The sequence below is a fragment of the Lipophrys pholis genome, assembly GCF_963383615.2.
Source record: "Lipophrys pholis genome assembly, chromosome: 5".
NCBI lineage: Eukaryota > Metazoa > Chordata > Actinopteri > Blenniiformes > Blenniidae > Lipophrys > Lipophrys pholis.
This window is the reverse complement of record NC_137628.1, coordinates 22,535,253-22,556,224: the sequence shown is the minus strand read 5'-3', so window position 1 is coordinate 22,556,224 and position 20,972 is coordinate 22,535,253. Positions and strand designations below refer to the sequence as shown.

At 41.6% G+C, this 20,972-nt stretch overlaps 1 protein-coding gene across 1 annotated transcript; it reads left to right on the top strand.

Moving 5' to 3' along the window:
• Window positions 1-10,603: 10,603 nt before the first annotated feature.
• On the top strand, window positions 10,604-12,389 carry LOC308109565 (uncharacterized protein; the record flags this gene model as incomplete). The annotated part of the gene is made up of 2 exons (XM_080463215.1): window positions 10,604-10,760; window positions 11,041-12,389. 2 exons carry the CDS (start codon window positions 10,604-10,606, stop codon window positions 12,387-12,389), a joined length of 1,506 nt encoding a protein of 501 aa, XP_080319341.1.
• Window positions 12,390-20,972: the final 8,583 nt, after the last annotated feature.

Sequence of the window (20,972 nt, the reverse complement as noted above, 5' to 3'; positions counted from 1 at the left end):
CAGTCGAAAACACATTTATTTCTTTGAAGAGTGCGGACAATCTGTGTGACTAAAGCACTCACTGCGCAATCCATCCCCCTCACCCAAGACCCTTTTTCACAGTGAGATGGGATAATAGCCAAGCAGCATCAGAGCTAACTAATGTGACTGCATAATAAACAGATGACTCAGGGACTGTTCATTTGCATATCATGCCAACCTTATCAGAGCTTCTTCTATATAGTGACTATTTTGTGATCGCCAGCCTCCAGTGAACCGACCGGTATGTGCAGTGTGTAAAATGCTGCTGTACATTGTTGAAATATTTTTTTTTTGTTGTTTTTTTTTGATGATGATGATTTAAATCATTATACATGTGCAGAGTAATTATCCCCACTCCCCATACACCCCACCCCACTCTACAGCACTGCTGACTGCTGTTTTGAATGTAATTGCTGAGAACGTATGCTAGAGGGAGCTAATTAATAAGGCATTTGTGAGTGGTGAAGTGGCTTTTTCAATACAGCTTAGCTATCATTTTACTTACAATGGAGAGCTACTTGGAATTAAAGCAGCATAAGTGGATAATTATGCTAATGGCTCAATTTGGATTTAAGATATGGTGACAGGCAGTGTTTCTAGATGATCACTGACACTGTTCATACATTGCAGCTTTACTGCAGCTCCTGCGCAGGTTGTGTGCGTATGTGGGCTTGTATGTTCATATTATCTCACTGCAGATGTCAGATGTTTTGCCCCGAGGCCACTGCCCCGAGGCCACACAATCGTGTGTAAGCTTGTGTGTGTACGTGTGTTGTCCTCTGACATAACTTTTCGCCTCTCGTAGAAATACATGAGGCTCTGGGGCCAGATGGCTGTGAACTTCTGCATCTTGTGACGTGTGCTTTTCTTTATTCTAGACCTCGGGCCTCGTGGCTACAAACCTTTTAATGGGTCAATTTTGATCAGTTTACTGCATGCAAATGTTGTGTGTGGTACTCCAGCTCTGGCGTCACTGACCTCAGGACAGAATCGAGGCGCTTGTTCACTGTGACATAGACGAGCGCAAGCCTTCCTCTGACTATTAAAATCAGCTGCAATGAGCTTCAGCATCCACATGTTACTAATACCTCACTAATATCTAGAATCCTAGTATGAAAGTCTCTGCAGGAGCCAACATCTCCACTTCTACGCCCCCTGCCTTTGCCCCCTAGAAAGCATACTGTTTAGTACTAAAGTTGCCTCAGCCAACATAGGTCTATGTATGTTATGTAAGGCCCACTATAAATAGGTTCACCCGGGATCTTTTGTCTTTACCTGATTCACTCCTAGCCCAACAGTTTTTATTTCTGGAGAGAGCCGTGGAAGCTAGTGCAATGTAGAGCTGGCCGTTTCCATAGTTACTTTTGTTAGCTGCAAGCCCTTAACATTCTTCATCTGTTTCCTCACATGTCTGCTGTTAGCTATTTGTTTGAATCTGTTTGCATCGCATGTCCCCGTGATCCGCTGTACATGCATCGATGAGGCAGCGATTGAAAGAATGCTTTCTAATTATTAACAGTCGTATCTTCTCACACGCATTGTGGAGTCACTGGATAAGAGAAAGAGCAACAAATAGAAATCAGTGTGGGTGCAGATGAGTCAGAGACTAGAATATGTGGACCTATTAACTTCTGTTGGTCAAAAGTACATGCAATTAGTCCTATGTTGTGTGATAATGATTCTGAGTGGAGTGGATGTTATTGAGCTTCAGTCCAAGGGGATTGCTGATGTATCTGTTAAAGAGGAATAACAAAGATATTTGCATTTTGACTCTTCATCTGCTATTATCTAATATATTGTCCTTTTTTTTTTCTAATATTATTTTGAGTACAACTGCAAGATGTGACATGTTGGTGTTGTTTTTGATGGATTTATCTTAAAAAAAAACAAAAAAACTGTGCAGGCAGTTAGGTAACAGCAGGTGCAGTAGCTGGATCGGGCCCAAGAGTTTGTCTGTCAGAGTTGTATGTGCATGGATGCTACAGAGAAGAGGGCAAGGTGGGAGCCATGCGAGTGCAGCGTGTGTGGAGGAGTCTGGGGGGTGGGGGGGGGGGGGGGGGGGGCACGGTTAAAGAAACACTGGGGCATTCTGCAATCACGATTGGAGGGCTGAATATGATTCTCACCCATCCCCGTTGTAGAACCAGAGAGTACAGGCGGCTGGGGACCAAAGTGGGCGAGTGTGAAAGTATTTTTGGATCGCACGGGAAACCTGCCACACCAACAGCAGCAGCCGCAGCGGCATCGGGGCCTGGTACCGGGCTTCCCTAACCCACTCCCACTCTCGGAGGAAGAGCAGCAGGGAGATGTTCCTTCAAAAGAAGAACCACGCTTCCGCCGCTTTTATTTTTCTTATTTGTTCTATTTTTCTTTCAATTGCCCAACGTTTAAAAGATGATGGAGTGTATATATAACTATGCAGAGCCCAACATGACAGGGAGATAGAGAGAGAAAATAACGAACTTGGCAGCTGAGGCGAGTATCTCGTATTTATAGAAAGTCGTGTTTCCGGCAGAGGTTTCTGTGGTTTTAGCACTCCCAATCCATTTTTTCGGTGTCTTACGGGCCCTATTGTACTCAGGTTTAGATTGAAGATGTTCCGTCATCCAGCGCCTTGGGGGGAGATTTGACTGTGAGACATGTCAGAATGTGATTTGGGGGAGGCAGATGGATTTCTCAGGCTCTTTTCAACCCTGGCTTTCGTAGGATTGCTCAAAAAATGCACTCTGCATCCACAAACTTAACAAGACATTAGGCAAAAGTACGACATAGCACTGGAGGCTAAATGTAAATGTGTTTACTGTATGATACACAAGCATTTTGTTATTGCATGAATGCCGGCCAGGCAGTAGCATACCTTATTTTTTTGATGTCAGGGATCTTTCACATATTTGCCTTGTAGATTGAGTTCTGTAATTTATTAATAATCTCTGCATGTTGGGTTTGAAATGCTTTTTTTTTTTTTTTTTTCTCCTAAACAGCAGCGACAGCCTCTGCATCTCAGTGGATTTCCTGGTATGGATCAAGTCCTTCTATTATTTACTCTCAAACAGTGTAGGCTGCGTTGTTGGTTTGACAGAATGCCAAGGCAAGAGCCAAGAGCTGCTGTAAATCAAATAAATTTTAAAGCAACTGCTATACGTATAAAAGGACTGTGTTTTATATACAGTGGGTGTGTGTGTGTGTGACACCAGAAACACAGCACCTAAACTCTTACACGTCAGTGGTCACACTCTAGAAGTTAGTCAGGATTTCAAATTGTTCAAGTATGAGATAAACAAACCACAGTCAAGCTGTACTTTCCGCTAAATTTAGAATTTCCGTTTCCAATGCGAATCCATGGATGAAAAGAAGCTGGCTACCGATTTCCAATAACCGCTTAAATCCATGTTCTTATCTGATTTGGCTTGAAGCAGAATCTCAAACTACTTTGCACAACAAAAAGCATTAAATGACATCAGTAAGAACAATTAGTCATAACACAGTTTCTGCCTGTGTTGGTCTTTGTTCTTCAGCGGAGACAGAAATCTTAATTTTTGGGGCTTTCACAAATCTAACATCGAAAAATGAAGACTGTTATGATCCACTGATGAGCCATGTTGAGCAGCTTATTGCTGTGGTCAGTTTTGCAGAGTCAACGTGCGCTAATGATCTCAATTTGCCGTCTGCATCGCATATTATTGCATGATTAATATATCACCATGCTCTTTTAATCTCCCGCGAAGGTTTAACACACCCGTAGAGAGATTTTGTTAAGCTAATCAACAATGACAGATAATATCAGCGATCAAAAACTGCAGAAATACAAAAACAAACATTCGTGCTCACCCAGTCTTTCATTTTGTAGGCAGAGATCCCAGAGGGCAGTTACTCTTTACTGCCTCTTCAACTCTACCAGACACCCACCTGCAAGAAAAACTCCCACTCCCTATCCAGGAGTGAACCTGAAAATATCATGGCCACAGGGTTACATGCACAGTGTAAAAAAGAGCATTCACCTTTCTTTGTGGCATCGCTATGAAAGCAATATTTGGCAACCCATTCATTGAAGCAGGTGTGATAAGACAGTTTGGTCAGTGCCATTTTCTGTTTTTTTTTCTTTTTTTTTGCCATTTGGCAGCTTGGTTTGTTCGTTGCTCCAGACTGGACTGAAATATATCTGTAACTATTTGATCATTGTGAAGCAAAATCCAGAAATTCATGATCCCCTGAGGATGATTCTCCCTGATTTGAGTGATTCCTTAACTAATTCCCCTCATGACATCAGTTTGTTGACAGTTTTTTTTTCTCCATTCTTTACAGACACATTTTTATAGAAACAGATTTCTGTGATATTTGATATGGACATGGAGATGTATCTTTATGACTTTGGTGATGCTTTCCTACAACAGGCCTAAGCTTGATATTTCTGGAGTATTTATTGATTGGTGTAACATTAGATTCACTAATTGTGACCATCGGCGTGGTCTTTTCACCATCTATTTAAATAACACCATCACATAAAAGGTATTATGGGGGTAAAAAAAACCTAAAAACCCAACAACTCGCAGAGCTAATGGCATACTTTTGTGTCACACTCACTTGTAGACTCGTGGGCTGTGCTAAATTTAAGGTGTTGCCAGGTATGCATGTTGAAAAGTCTGATAGATACACAAATGAATGCCTGGGCCTGATTTGAGCCTGTTTTAGATCTGGACTGCAGTAATAATGTTCCACTTATGTTTTACTGAAACTGTCCATTCACTGGAAGTGCCAAGACATTCTTTATTAAGGCAGTGTTTCATCTTCTCGCACAGCGAGCCACTTTGAACCTCTTTTGAAGTGAATACCTTGTTAAAACATGGAAGCGTCTTTGTATTGCTCGACGCTCTTTCTCAACCCGCCACGCTGTTCCCTAAGAAACGGGAGCATTTCGTCTCGCACTGCGAGGGAATAAAACAAAGGCTTTCATTTAATTTTTGCAGGTATAGACTTACCCCTGCGCTATAATGTCAGTAAGTGCTAACATTACGTAAATCCATTACTTAGTCCCAGTGCTGTGGCATTTTATGGGGGAGAGAGGTTAGCCACACTGCAGTTATCATAACAGCATCCCGTGATCTGAACTCTGTGTGATCAGATTGGTTTTAATAGACTCTGGATTACTTGGAGGCAGTTCCTCAAAGCTAAACATCTCTGGGCCTAGAATTAGAGTGCATAGCTGAGGTGAAAACGATTTGTTCTGGAGAATGTCACTGCCGCAATGAAAGAGCTTATGTGCTATTATCATGCCGTACCTTAAAAAGATGACAGGGTAGCATCTTAGAGATCCTTTGATACATTTTTCGCTCCTCGGTATTGATGGAGATAACATCAAACTTGAGCAGTCTCGTATGAGCCGGCTGTTTATTACGTCTAATAGTCTTCTTTTGCGTCGGTGCTTCAGTAGACACAGTATCTTTTATTCCGTATAGCCCACTATCTTTCTTACCGTCAGTTAATCGCCTCCATAACAAAGCGCACTCAGATGCTGCTCAAATGGCCCGAGATCTGAGCTCGCAGGAGCCCTTTCATTACGGTTCAGATAATGGAGAAAAAAAATTCCTGTGGTTATTGGTAAAATGTTGTCTGTAGTGGTGACTGTCTGGTTTTGGTTCACTTTTTTTCTTTTTCCTTGTGTACAGCCATGTGCTATCTTGACTGTAAAAGGAGTGAGAAGGAGAAGTGAATTAATTATGTTTCTCAGATCATTTTGTGAATAAAATCCATTTTGAAAAGAGTAAAGCTACAGGTCCATTTAATATATATATTTATTTTTTCATACATTTTCAATTACTACAGAATGTATACGATTTTGATGTGAAATTTCCCTTTTCCAAAATTTGTCAATTAATTCAAGGTCATACGTTATCCATTTATTATACATAAGCGTAAATATGAATAATTCATTTTGATAATGATTTCTTAATCAAAATCTTACCAAAAGTCTCCAAATTGAAACAATATGATTCTGTATTTATCTAACACTCGGTTTGGTTTCCTTCTCCATGAGTTACAACATCAATGTCTGGAGACATCGAGGTGATCATCCTGTGACACTGCTGAGGTGTTATGGCCTTCATCTAGTATGTATTGTGGTGCTGGCCTCGTTCATTTTCCCCTGGACAATAACCCACAGATCAGAGGTCAGCAGAACTGGTCGTCCAATTAAGCTCAATACTGCCACGGTCAGCAAGGCAGTTCAAAAGAGTTTTTCGAAAAGCAGACCGAGAGGAATGAGAGGTGCTGGAAATTCTCCTGGAAAGGCCCGACCTGTGTTGATTTTGGACCTATTGACACATTGTCAACCAACAGCAGCAAATAACAGGACAACTGTAGCCACTGACTTCGACTCAAAGCCGTTTGGAATAATAATAATAACAATAATAATAATAGTAATAATAATAAAACATGGGTTTTATATATCACTTCTGAGGACACTCAAAGACACTTTACATGGCATTATTCATTCCCTCCATACTCTTTGGTGGTAAGCTACTTTTCTAGAATCCTGGACATAAATTTTCATTCGAATACAATCCTTCCTTAAATCTGACAAGAAAACCTCGAGGACTCCATGAGGATTCATCCTCAAGACTCGTCTCATATTGACTAGTTCAGTCAGAAATGTCACACTTGGAAAATCTTTTTCCTGATCATATCTGTGCATGCTGGCCATTGATGCTCCAGCCTCATTTGACTCCTTTGAAGCTCCTCCCAAGTTATTGGCTTGACATTCTCCTCAAGGTTCCAATCATCCCTGATGCCTGAACGCCGTCTCCTGCTAGGATTCGTCCTTCTTGTCATTAACCAGCTTTGTTGTGAACTTCTGGCTCTTTCAGCATTGATCTTCACTTGCTGGCTGCCTTGCAAGGAGGGGAGGGAAGGGGCCTATGGATGTCTTCTGGATATGGGTAACCAACCTTTTGGGGTTTTTTTTCCCTCCTTGAGATCCCCCAGATTGCCACTGAGGACAACTGACCCCCCCCCCCCCCCCCCCTCCAGTTTCTGGTTTGCCAGAAAAATACAGTGAAGCCAATGGCTGCAAGAGCGTGTATTGAACCTGTGCGACTGGTGATTGTGATCTGTGATTTCCTACAGTTTGTAAGGACTCTAGAATATACACAGTTTATTACTTATGAAACAAAAAAATATAAAATTTCACCTTGATATATTCTGTACTAGTATTCTGAAATTGTACCAAAAATACAGAAAAATATGCAACACAACCGTAAACCATGAAAAGTCAAATTAAGTTTTATATTATTATATTATAATCCTTGATATACATAACTTGAGCAGAACTTCAGTGTTTTATTTGGGGAACTTGATATTTAATTTTAACCACTGAATGAAGTGAATACAGTTTTTGATTACTGACACCACTTAACGTCAAGTACAAGTACGTGATTCAAAATCTCTTCATGCAAAATATTACATTTTATGAAGCCAGAGTGTTTCAATCCTATTGAAGACATGATTATTGGCACTGATTGTTGATGTTTGGTGTCAGAATCTACAGCACCAACTCCAGCCTATAAACACCTTCAGTATCCTTCTTGAGGTTTTTCCACACCTGTCTGGTCACCCTATCTGACACCTCTCTATTGTGATGCTTTCATCCACTTTTAAGTTTGCAGGACTCGTCTCTGGCAGATTTTAAGCTTTCCTCTGGCATTTTCAGTTGGATTGAGGCTTGGATTTGGTGTTGGCCAGTTTCTTATGATCCATTCGTGTGTGTTGCTGGATGTACTTTGGGTCACTGCGTTGCTGAAAGAACAGAGATCTTTGCCTCAAGCGTGGTTTTCTGACATTGGTGAATACATTTCTACCTAGAATGCCCTGGCAATATTCAAGTTTTCATTGTTCCTTCGGTACGTTCAATGCCTCCTGTACCAGAGGCACCAAAGCAGCCAAAAAGTGTGATTGAACCGTCTTCATGTCTGAAGGCTGTTGTTTTCCTTAGGGTCTCAACTTGTTGCATATAAACAAACTGAAACTTTGCTTTTCCCGAAGACCTTTACTTTGGTTTTATATAAAGTTCATAGATTCCATCAAACATCATTTAAAAAAAAAATAATAATAATTCATAGGAGCTCTGATACTTGTTACTTTTTTGTGTATGATTATTCTCTAAAGGTAAGGACAATGTGTAAAATCTTAATAAAATCTTAGATTCAATGATGGTACACAATTGTAAACTTGGCTCTCTCCCTTTGTTGAAATGTGTCATCGGTTTTAAAACTCAAAATAAGGTAATATTTTTGTACATTGGTCTTATTTTCAATATCGAATGTATTGTTTATATTTTATTGAGAATATATGTGGATTTCTTTTTAGAGTTGCAAGTCATTGCAACAAGTTTTTGTTTTCTTTTACATTGTGTCATCATTTGATTTGCGTTAAGATTTAAATGAATAAAAACCTTTGTTTGTAATTTAGTGGACTTCCTCGGTGAAACTTTGATTAGGTCATTTGAATTCAGAAATCTGTTTCATTGCAATAACTCAGAAGATTATTTAAAAGTAAATTTTTGCCAGTAGCTGTAACGAAGAATACATATTATTCTTCTCGTGGTATTTCATTAGGCTCATTGTTTTGTGCTTCCACAGAAAGCAATGCTCCACGTTGGTGGTGACCGTGCCTTCACAGAACCGTCTCGGGTGTGATTGAGCTGATTTCATGTAAAAGAATGGCGATCCACAGACATCGCCCGCTGTAAAGCAGAAAGTGGAGGGTGCAGTGTCCTGCGGGTTCATGTGTGATTACACGGCTGAATGCTGCACCGTCGCTATCCGTGGTGCTGAACCTCCAGACAGAGCCAGAGGTCTGCTGCACACTGCAACGTCCTATGAAAGAGTATCGACTTTTTGTAATAGGAAGTGTGACCACGGAGTGCACCCGGCAACAGATGCGAAACAGAAAAAAATGCTTTGGGGGTTGAAATGTCATGTGAACAGTTGGGTTCAACCACTGAACACCTCAGGGGTGTTATCGACTCCCTTCAATGCTTTTAAAGGCCAAGGGTGCGCTCAGACTGGGCTTTGCAGTCACTCGCCCTGATCGTGTGCGCGACCACAATTTTCGGCGGCGGCAGCGGCTCGAGAGGAAGTGGATTTTTGTTAAAAGTAAAAATGTGAGCCGCGGACGAGGAGTTCAGCCCCTGGCTCAGATGTGAGGCGGATAGAAAAGGCAATGTCAGGGGAGAGATTAGCTCAACTGGCCTGCAGACTGTGGCCCGTGCTTCGCTTTAGAATAACGTACTTTCCTGGTCGCATTAGAAGATATTTCGACAGATCCAAGAGTGTAATTTTTCCTAGTGTATTTGGTAGCTTTGCATATAGTCAAGGGGTGTCAAACTAGAGTTCTTGACCCTGGGTCCTGCATGCTTAGTCGGTCTTTGGGTGTAACCTTCTATTTGTGCATTTTGTCTTAGTGACAACTTATTATATTGTCAACAACCTCATTGGTCTGGTCGTCAGAGCGATTACCTGCCGAAGCATGAACCTTATTTTAAATATTAATTATAGTTGTTTTTTTTATGACAACGTCCTTGTCGACTTTCTGACTGTTTATATATCTGATACCATTTTCCTCTTTCTTCAAATGATCTTTCGTGGAAAGTCTTGAAAGCGTTTACCTTGGTTTTCTCTGCAAAATACATCGACCTGCGTGCTTTCTTGTCTGTGAAGCTTGCATCCGAATTGTTTGGAAAGTCATCAAGCAACTATCTTTGAGTTGAGGGAAATTGGTCCTACATGGTGTTAGATGTATCTCTTGTTAATATGATAAGGTCAACACTTTCTTGGAAATCATAACGTGGAGCTCCACATTGCAACAGGTGTGTTACAGCAAGAAGAGAACTAAACTATAAAAGACAGGAGCCCTCCAGATACGCCTTATTCACTTCTCTCCTTAAGCCTTCTTATTTTTGTTATTTTTTTTCCTAATCACCCTTTTGGGTATAGTCTGTTTGAGATAGTTAACCATCTGGGAGATAGTTTCTGATAAACAGGTTGCTGTCAAGAGTAACGACCTCGTGCTTTCAGGCTCTCTTCCCTTTGTTTTTAATTCTAACTACACAGACAAGTCGTTCATATTCAAATAAATCTCTCCATCCATCCCCATCCAGCACTGGCTGCCACTTGTTGCAACGTCAGACTCCATCTCCACAGTCCAGAGGAGGGAGGGAGGACTTCAGGGGGGTGGGGACTCCGTCACATCCTCTGTCCATATATGGGCATGAAGTTTACACGCAGCGGGGAATCCTCTCACTGGAGCTGATGAATGGGGAGGAGGGCCGAGGGAGCTGCCAAAGTGTATAAAAGCAGCGAGAAGGGAAGTCGCTGATGTGAAATCCACAGCAAGCAAATACCTACCGAGGAGCAGAGACGAGAAGGAATATCTTTAATTGCTTTTTTTTATACTCCTTTTTGACACAGACCTCTTTGGATCATTTGTTGAAAACCAACACAGGAGGGGTTGAAAGTAAACAGTTATTTGCATAATTTACTTTCCCTTTTACCTTTTTCCCTGGGAGACACGGACTTCTAAGTGCACCATTATGTTGAACAATATGGATTTGAATGCGAAAGATTCCTTTTACCCTCAATTTGAGAATTGCAACAGTTCTTCCATGGGGATGGAAAACACGGCACGGAAGGATAACCAGGAGGTGTATGTCGATGCAGAGCGGGGGGTACCTGCCCAGTTTGGCCACGGTGAGTTCGCATGTTTGCACAGTGCTAATTCTGTATGCATGATCATGAGCAAAAAATAAATAAATATACATATAATAAGATAAGTAGCCCATCACATGAAAGATCTAGCACTTTACACACAGCCAAGTAAATCAAGGGTTGCTACCCAGGCATTTCTATGCCAAAATACGCGCAAATGTTTATGTAACACAGGCTTTTTTTCTCTTCTTCTTCATTGATTAACTCTCGGATAAATAAGACACTCGCGATTACAAAGTTTTCTCTCGTTTTAATTCAACAGAAGGAACCCCAGCAACCCTCAAAACCGAAGCTTCCAACTCGGAATTTGCATTTAACCCCTGCGAGTGCCCAAAAGACACCTATACCCCCTCTTCGCTCGCCTACTCCGGCAGTTTCTATGTCGAGGCATCTCAGGGAGCGCCGTGCAGCACCGAAACACTCCTCAACATGATCACCGAGATCGTGGGCATATCCACGCTGCCACTTTCAGAAGTGCAACAGAGCGGCAACAGCCGGGGAACTTACCCGTCGCCTGCGCCCCTGGACAGCAGCAATGGTAATTTTGGAGACCCGGGCGTCAAGAGACAATCCTACACCTGCTCCGGACCTCCTCCCCCGGGGTACTCTCCAGATCAAACCTGCCCGAGGTATGCCGACGATCAGGCCGGAAGCCAGCCCGCCGACTCGGCCAATAACCAGCTCAGCTTCGGCTCGACCCGAGCTTCGAACCAGAAGAAAACTGAACCAAAGTCAGAGGCTGCTTCTTTCCCCGTTGTGGTCAAAAACGAGTTCGAGAGCAGCTGCTACGAGTGGGGGGCATTTAATAAATCTGACTGTTTGGAGGCAAGCTTCCAGACCGAGACTTTCCCGATGTCCAGTGATTTCCCCCCCGACCAGCAAATGGATGTAAAGGAACTTTTAGACACGTTCCCCCCAATTTGCCCCAACCCAGAGATGGAGTTTAAGGTGGAGGGGGGAATCAAACAAGAACCGTGTTTCGCTGACACCTGTTCCCAGAGTTACTCTAGTCCACTGTCCTATACCAATTACCTCCCACCACCACCACCACCACCGCCGCCGATGGGCCTCTCTTCCACCCTGAAGCCCTTCCCGGAGCCCCCACAGCCCTCAAATCAATGTGATTCCTTATACACGTCAACGGCTCTGCCGAGCACAATAGACTCCATCCTCTATTCCTCACTGTTGCCAGATTCTTTTGCCCAAAGTTACACTCCCCGTGCGTCAAAGCCCCCCAGGGCCAGGAAGAGCACGGCCGCGTCCCACGGCCCAGCCAAAGAGAAACCCTTCACCTGCCCCATGGAGAGCTGCGACCGGCGCTTCTCGCGCTCCGACGAGCTCAACCGGCACATCCGCATCCACACGGGCCACAAACCCTTCCAGTGCCGCATCTGTTTGCGCAGCTTCAGCCGTAGCGACCACCTGACCACCCACACCAGGACTCACACCGGCGAGAAGCCGTTCTCGTGCGACGTGTGCGGCAAACGGTTCGCCCGCAGCGACGAGAGAAAACGGCACGGACGCGTACATCTGAAACAGAAGGAGAAAATGGAAATAAAGCCACAGGTGAGCACCGGCGCATGGCCGTTTACTCTCCCCGAGGGTATTTGAAGGCAAGGCCGCGCGTCCCTCACGTAGGATCTTTCCGTCTTGGAAGATGAGCCACCTGACCGCCAGAGTTGGTTTGACTGGCGAGCCAATGCCGAACGAAAAAGGCTTTGCGACTATTACAGTTTTTGAGGCGCAGAGCCGAGAGAAGAGGACTGCGACGGCCTCACTGCCTGCTGCCGATGCTGCTGCTGCTGCTGCTGCTGCTGCTGCTGCTGACTTTATGCAAAGATGCATAAGTTGTAAAAGTCAGTGAGCAGAACAACCGAGACTTGTTGCTGTTCCTCTTAGTAGAGACAAGCCTCTCTGCTCGACATTGCATGACTGCTGTTCAGCACCTCTTCATCTGGACAGCTCCGACCTCCATTCGTCTCCCCCAAGAATGGATGGATTGCACTTACATATTATTAATATCTCCATTTAAGAATCTTATTTTCTGCTTTTAGCATTCTTAGAGCAATGGTTTGGACTATGTTTCTTAAAATGCATGTTTATGTCAGTGTTTTTCTTTTTTTTTTTTTTTTCTTTCCTTTTAAACGGAATATCAACCACTGTCAAGGTTCTCCTTCATTGTGAGGGTTATTGACATGAATGTAGGCTAACATATTTATGGCTTTGACCATGAAGCTGTCCATCTTTGATCAGATTGTGTTTGTTTATCTTCTTATTTTGCCGTCAGTGTTTTTTGTCATTGGTCTCTGTGTTGTGTTTCAAAATTGTTTGAACTATTACAGTTGTGAAATATATATCATAAATGGAAAAATAAATATATTTGTATTAATGTACTTCTTTGTATTTTTATAGCCAACTGTATATTTTACAATTATCATATTTGAGCGTCCTTTCTAAGGTGAAATGTATTCTAAATCACGAATAATGTCTTGGTTTTTGAGGGCTACTGTTTAAGTAACACAATATTTTAAATGTTACCGTTTGATATCAGAAACATTTTGGGCACTTCATCCCACCATTGGTTTGATGAGGGTTATTTCATTGACCTGTGGAGATGCATTCAAAAGGAAATGTACTCTTGTTGTGTGGGAATTTTCAACAAAAAGAATTTTACAGTATGTACAGACGTATGTTTTATCAAGCTAGAAATGACTAGCAAATCATAGAAACATTGCTTTTAAGTAATCAGGTAGCACACATTGCTGCGAGTTTCTGTAGACTTTACCTTGGTGATGAAAGGATTTTGTTTCCTGGTGTCTTTTGCTGGAGATACCTTATGCTGAAATGTTCACTTTAGCAAAAAAAAAAAGAAAAAACAAATGTTGAGAGTTTGGTGAAACTGTCACCAACAGGGTACTGCAAAAAAAAAAAAGTATTTTAACTCGCCTTAAGTTATATTAACTGTTCAAGTAAAGATTTTGTATATACACAGTTTCTACAATACTTTAAATTAATATTGATGTTGTTATTTTTATGAAAAGTTTATGAACAAAATAAACATTTTCTCAAAGCAGCAAGTTTCTTGTGTGTGGCTTTGCCATGATCAAAATGACTCTTTCTATTTCTCACTTTACCCAACGTGTGTCCGAGGTCAGAGTTCCTCTTTGCAATGCGTTCAAGCGTAATGTCCTTCCTAAAAATATACATTACAATGAACCACCTGTGGCACTCCCTTAGCCGACCGAAACATTGAGCATCCCGAGTGTGCTGCGTGACTCACAATGAAAAAGTGTATACTCTGCTTTGGATCAACTCTCCTTGTAAACAAGGGAATGAACTATTAGGTTCATGGTAATCTTGTTAAAAAGGACATCTTCTTTGCGAGTGCAATGATCTGAAGCTATCAGTTCATTCACTCTTTTGTTTAGTCATCCATTTGCTCTATAAACGAAAATTCCTTTTCGTCTAATTGTTGAACATTATCATGGTCTATTATGGATTTTCTTTCATTGAAAGACAATTGACACCTGAAGTCAAAACTGCCTGTTCATTCTTGTAAATGTTATAAGTGACCTCTGTGCCTTTTTTGGGGGGGATGAACAAAGAAACAATAGTGGTGCATGCCGTTCCTCTTAATATGATCATGCAAGCCTTTTTTATTTCTCAACTGCAAAAGTGTTTAGAGCATGTGTTGAACAAGCAAATATGTTGCATACATTTTAGTGCAAAATGTAAACATGACCGGTCCATGTGAGATGGCTGTTGAGAGTGAGGCTGCAAGATGCTTGCACTCTGTGTGTCTATCGGAGTGCCACAATTTTTACAAATTCATCAATGCAAACAATTGCAGGCATGTATAAGAGGGACTCCTTGGTGATACGTAGGACATGCATGTGTCCGTGACGCAGTCGGCAGCTTGCCCGCGGCAGTGCGTAAGTGCCTGCGTTGTCTGTAGCTGAAAAACATACTGTACCAGTGTGAAAATGCAAGCTGCCACATGGAGCACTGTGAATAGTATGTACCCATCCTCTCCTGTCTATCACTCATCTTCACTAACAATAGCACAGAGCCCGACCAACATCAACACACACTCCCTTATCCATGTTGTTTTAGTGGCAAACATTGTCCAGTGATGGATAGTTGAGGCTTTGAATTGCTGTCATGTGCAGTCCCAGTGACCATTATCGAGACACTTGAAGACTCAAGAGTTGTTGAACTCTGGCCAGTGATAGAATTTTTGCAATTGTGCATTTGTAAGCTCAAATTCACATTTGCATACTGTAAATGGCTCTTGGTGTATCTACAGCATGTGAGAACAGTTTTAGCAGTGTTGTCTTCATTTGTTCACCATGTCCTAAATCTTCTTAACTAATGCTATAATACAGACAAAAGACATCCATTCTTTTCTACTCACTGACATTTATGTGTTTTTTTTTTTTTACTCCAGCAGACATGCATAATTGCTGGAGCCATTAAGTAATTGTGCAGGGAGGGCACACGACCACCACTGAGAACCATGCTTTCTAAGAAGGCTGTGAAAGGTGTAGCACATCAATCCCATTAAATCCTTGTCCATGCATTGCTAATGCAAACATTTTAACATTAGAACAGTTGCATTGGATATGGAGGGAAAAGACGGGGGTATTGAAGTCTGAGTGACTAATATATTTTGTATGTAACCAGATAAAAAAACCTCAAACAGATGTGATTTCACTGCTTTATTGTCTCATCCAATTAATCGCTTGGTGTTGGATTGCTTCTGGATAAGTCAATGGGACTATTTATCTGCTTTACCAAATGAGCACTTTGGCTCAGGATTAAATAAAAAAAAGTCTTCAAAATGACAGTGAAGGATTAGATAGGTCCAAATTCTGAGGATAAGTGTCACTTCAGAATGATGTGTACTTGCATGTTCATTAGTTGTACACACAAGCTCACCCTTTCTTCTAATTGGCAGACAAAAGTGATTTTTTTTTTCAAAAATATATTGTCCGTTTAGTTTTGCATCATAGACATTAAAATACTAATCTCAAAATGTTTCTATATGATATAACCTAATAACTAAAGTATACTCTTCTCCCAAGTGTCCAGCCCATCCACAATTGTGCCAGCATTAAATGTCTGAAGTCTACCATAAGAGGGGAACAAGAGCCGCTCGAGGCGTCCCTGAAGAGCCAGGCGTCCCTTTTATCCATGCTTGAACTCCAAACAATTCTACCTCTATAACAATAATCCAATAATGACTTTCAGAATGTATGAAAATGAATTTATTTGTGTATATCAGGGATTAGAGGCAGTTTTAGTGGTTCAAGCTTCGGGTATCAGGTCACCTGAAGTACCTATTAATAATCACAGTCCTACTTGAGACGGTCTATATGGCCACACGGTCTCATTCGCTTGTGGATTGATCCATTGTGGGGTAATCACCACATAATTTTATGCGCACCTTTAAAATGTGCAACAGGGCACGTCATGGTCCTTAGGGTGGGCTCGGTAATCAAGGTGCATAATCGCATGGCGGTAATGGCAATCAGGCTTAGCAGATTAATTCTCGGATCATACATCAACCCGTCGGTCCTGTATCTGATCATGAAGAAGGGTGTAGGTGGTCTGGAGAGTGCAGGTGATTAAAAAGAAGAGAACCATTGCAGCGAGAAGGTGCTCGTTATGCAAACATTTTAAAGTGCCTAATTCTTTCCTTTGCTCGGGCTCTCAAATTTTTCATTTGTATTACTGATCAGGCAAAGCACAAGATTTAGAAAAAAAATACTTTTGTTTGCTCCTTCATAAATTACTGGTAAACTCGAGGGGTCAAAGAGTGCAGTGTGCCACATTTATCCTATGCACAACATATCTCCGTCAAAGGTAAAGAATATGTTGCACTTGAAGTGAACGGAAAGTGGTGAAACATACCCTAGATGAATGACTTCATAGCAATTCAATTACTCTGGGAAATTTACAGCTGCCCTTGGAACATTACAGGTTTGAGACCTTACAGTATAACACAGCTGCAGCACTATAGTGCAGCTGTGTATCTCCTGTTGCCTCCTCCAGGATCTGAACAGTCAGTGGAAATAATGATTCTAGTGCATGCAAACAACACATTGCCTTCTGCTAAACCAGTATTCGTGTTGAATTACAGTATCAAGACATGTGACTATTTATCATTTAAATAAAGAAAAATACTCCAAGAAAAGCACACACATGCTATCACATCATGCAGGCCTGATATATGACGGATCTCGGTAAACTCACCGTAACCAACCGGTATCACATCAGCTGGCACATTGCTCCTTCGTGACGAATGGAACAGGAGTATCTCGCTAGACGAGACCAAACGGAGAGACTTTAATGGACCTCGGTGTTAAAGAAGCTCCACGCCGGCTGTGCTGACATAACTGACATTGAAATGAAATCGTTATGGGTTAGTTAGCTCATGACCTTTCCATGTGGAGTTTGCGTTGTCTTTCAATGTGTGTGTGAGAGACTGTCCGTCTGTGTTTGACCCGTGAAAGACCTGTCCAGTCATCTGCGTCTGTCAGCTTTCACCATATCCACCTGAGGTTGGCTCAAGCACCCTGTGTCTCTGATATAGAAGCATCTTAAAAGATTTTTGATATAAAAAAAAAATATATATGTTTTTTTTAATCACATCAAAAAGGCTGTTCTTAAATAAAAAGATTTTGAGAGGATCTCCAATTCCAAAAGACATGATGGGCATCATTATATGCAGGTTTAAAAGTTATAATAGTGCAGAAAAGCCTTTATCGTGTGGAAGATAAAGCCAAATTTCTTCAAGGAGAATCAGACATTTGTAAACAACAGCTGAGAAAAACTCAAGTATTTGTGCCAAAGACCTGCAGGAGGACCTGATGAAGGCAGGAACAAAAGAAACAGTGCTGAGAAAAGAAGTAACACCACTCAAGCACGGATTTCATGCCCACAAACCTTGTAACACTCTATTCTTGACCGAAAAAGCGCATAAAAGTTCACGTGTTGAATCTATTTTACAGTATTATCTGGAGATTTTTTTTTTTTCTTAGAAAGTAAGAGTGTGCATGAAGTAACAAACCAGACAAGTAATGAAACAAAACGAAACAGAGAAGGCAATACATCGTCACTTAATCTTTCTACGACTGCCTCCCTTGACATTTTTGTATCTTGTAATAATCTCATTAGTGAGTCTGATGACTGCACATTATTGGCTTGACTTAACAGAGAAAGCACAAGTGAAGCTAAGGTCAATAAAGGCTCTGTTCCATCTAGCTCAGTAAATCACGGCACTTAAGTGCAGCACCCCGATCCTGTCAATCACATCCAACAAGTACACAGCCGTCATGATTCGTGTTGAGATAAACAGGCTCTTCATAAGAATTGTTTTTAAACGTATTTGTTTCAACAGCTACCTCGGCCTCTGGCCACTCAGTCCATAGGAATGAAGGAAAAAAAGAAAAAAAAAGAAGGAATAGCAACGCATCAAGGATACTTTTTACTTAAAGGGCGATCCACAAACTGGCTGAAATCTTAAAAATAGCACGGCCTGTCCATTTGCCGAAGTGTCCTTGAGCAAGACATTAAATCCCAAATTGCTCCTAATGAATAGTTGAGCACCTTACACTGGTGTGTGTGTGTGTGTGTGTGTGTGTGTGTGTGTGTGTGTGTGTGTGTGTGTGTGTGTGTGTGTGTGTGTGTGTGTGTGTGTGTGTGTGTGTGTGTGTGTGTGTGTGTGTGTGTGTGTGTGTGTGTGTTGGTAGTTTGAGGACTAAAAGGTGCTATAAGGAATTTTTTCAGTAATACAGACATGCAGGCAGTTCTTGGAAACATTATTGGCAGTAATAATAATAAAAAGATCTCACAGTAATAATTGTTGAGAATGCTATCCATCTTGTGGACATGTTTCTTAATATTATTTACTCTCAGCTTGGAATGCAAGCTTGATATTTTGGTCCTCAGAGCTATTTTTAAGAGACTTCTAAGATGACATGTATTTCATCTACATCACCCCAATCTGAGCTTTTTGTGTGCAGCTGTATACAATGCTTCTGCTATCTGCAGATCTGCCTCAAATCTGACGATTGCATCTTAAGATTGATTTCTAAGCGATAAATTGAACGATTTGAGTTGTTGAAAGGGATAAAAAGGAAATAGCACAAACCGATTACCCAGTGCGTTCTTCCAATAACACTGACCTGATTAGCTTCCTTCCCCCCCCTTCATCTATAACAATGCCACACTGACTGTGGTCTCGCCCGTGACAGCGGCTTGTAGTGACAACAGGATGAAATGTTAACCATTAACCCGATCAGCTGGTGGCAGAGACAGCTTCCTCGAACTATGATCTCAAATATCAGTCAGGGTATACAATATGTCAGAGGTGAAGAGCACCTGTATATAAATAAAAAAAACAACTTTTTCTTTGAGAAAAGCCTAACCAAGCTGAGAATATGTACTGCCCGGCACAAATTCTGAGACACCTGTGGGAGAAATCAACTTAAGGTGCATATATAACATCGCTGAAAGCACTGACGGTATCCTGGATTGACAGTAATAACTCTGAAGGAAGTTTGTGCTTGCCTTTAAAAAAAAATAAAATGTCTACCTTGCTATTACTTGTTGCAAATATCCAGCAATCTGCTGTCACATTAGCATGCTGCCATCTGGCAAACTATCTCAAACAAAAATAACAACAAAAAAAAAAAGTATAAAATTCACTTATCCTATAAAATCATCATATACACACACAAGTGTTGACCCCTCTTACCATGAAATAAATTACTATATGAACAAGTGTCCGGTCGAGCTGTGAGTGATTACTTTAGTGCTTTGACATTTGCAACAGCAGTAATGAGGCATGTCTCTGACAGCCGTGTCACTACCAGCAGCCTATGTCTCAGCTGTTCAGTTCAACGCTGGGAAAAAGGCATAGTGTGGCCAAACACTGGCACTCTTTCTAGATAATGATGGCTCACCCATAGAGAGGCAGAGAGAACGTGTCGAAGTCAGAGAAAGACTGTGCGCATGTGTGTTTCAGCGAGAGGAAGAAGTGAGGCCTACCGAGTGTATTGGTGCGTGTGTGTGTGTGTGTGTGTGTGTGTGTGTGTGTGTGTGTGTGTGTGTGTGTGTGTGTGTGTGTGTGTGTGTGTGTGTGTGTGTGTGTGTGTGTGTGTGTGTGTGTGTGTGTGTGTGTGTGTGTGTGTGTGTGTGTGTGTGTCTGTCATTGCCAAGATGGAATCAGAGACTGGGAGAGGAGGCTGTGCTGGGACATAAAGACTAGTAGTATAAAAAAAAAAAAAAAAAAAAATGAGTGGGCTGAACACGCTCATACAGTGCACCCTCGCGTCAAGCAGGGCGACGATTTGCATGTGCACACCAGCCGCAACGCCAGCCACAGTATGTATTCTGCATCCAAATTAACCAGCGAAATCAAGGGCGGCTCTTTGGAGCTCCATGAAATGTATGCAAAATGTAGCTACTTCAGCATCAGCAATGTGCTTTCTCTGCCTCAATAGCAGTTTTTAATACCCTCTGAATTCTGACAGTCGTGGATTGGAGCCATTAGTAAAAAAATAAATAACTGAGAACCGAGAGCCATATTACTTTTTGTTCAAGATTCAGAAGTGGCCTGAATCACACCGACAAAATCACAAAGCAGTTGTGTGTGAGTGCATTTACATTTTATTGTATATGTACCGGATTCGATCCCACTCTCTCCTTGTATTCTATTTTGTTCTCTTCTGAGTTTTACTTTATTTCCTTTTTTTTTTTGAAGGATGCATCTTAACCCATCTCTGGGAAGTCAATCAGCTTTCATTAGCTTTCAGTTTTTATCACTATGTTGGCATATATTATCCGTTTTCCGAAGACATCTGCAATTTTAATCAATAAAGCAAGACATCATTTGACTACTAAATTAGATTTAAATCAGCTACAGTGAAATAGTCATAGAAGAGTTGAGATACTACAATAAAGAAAGCTTAAAAGTAACAGATCGTAAATCAGTTGAATCACCCTATGTAAATATGATGCATACCGTAAATTCGGTGTTGAAGGATTCTTATCATGTCGTGCTTGTATGGCAAGCTTTATTAGTAGTATCTTGTACTTTTGTAATTGTTTTATCCTGAGCTGAAGCCCTCGATTCTGCTCTTACTGTACTGCCCTCTGGTCAGCAGCACGATACAACGGTGCCACCCC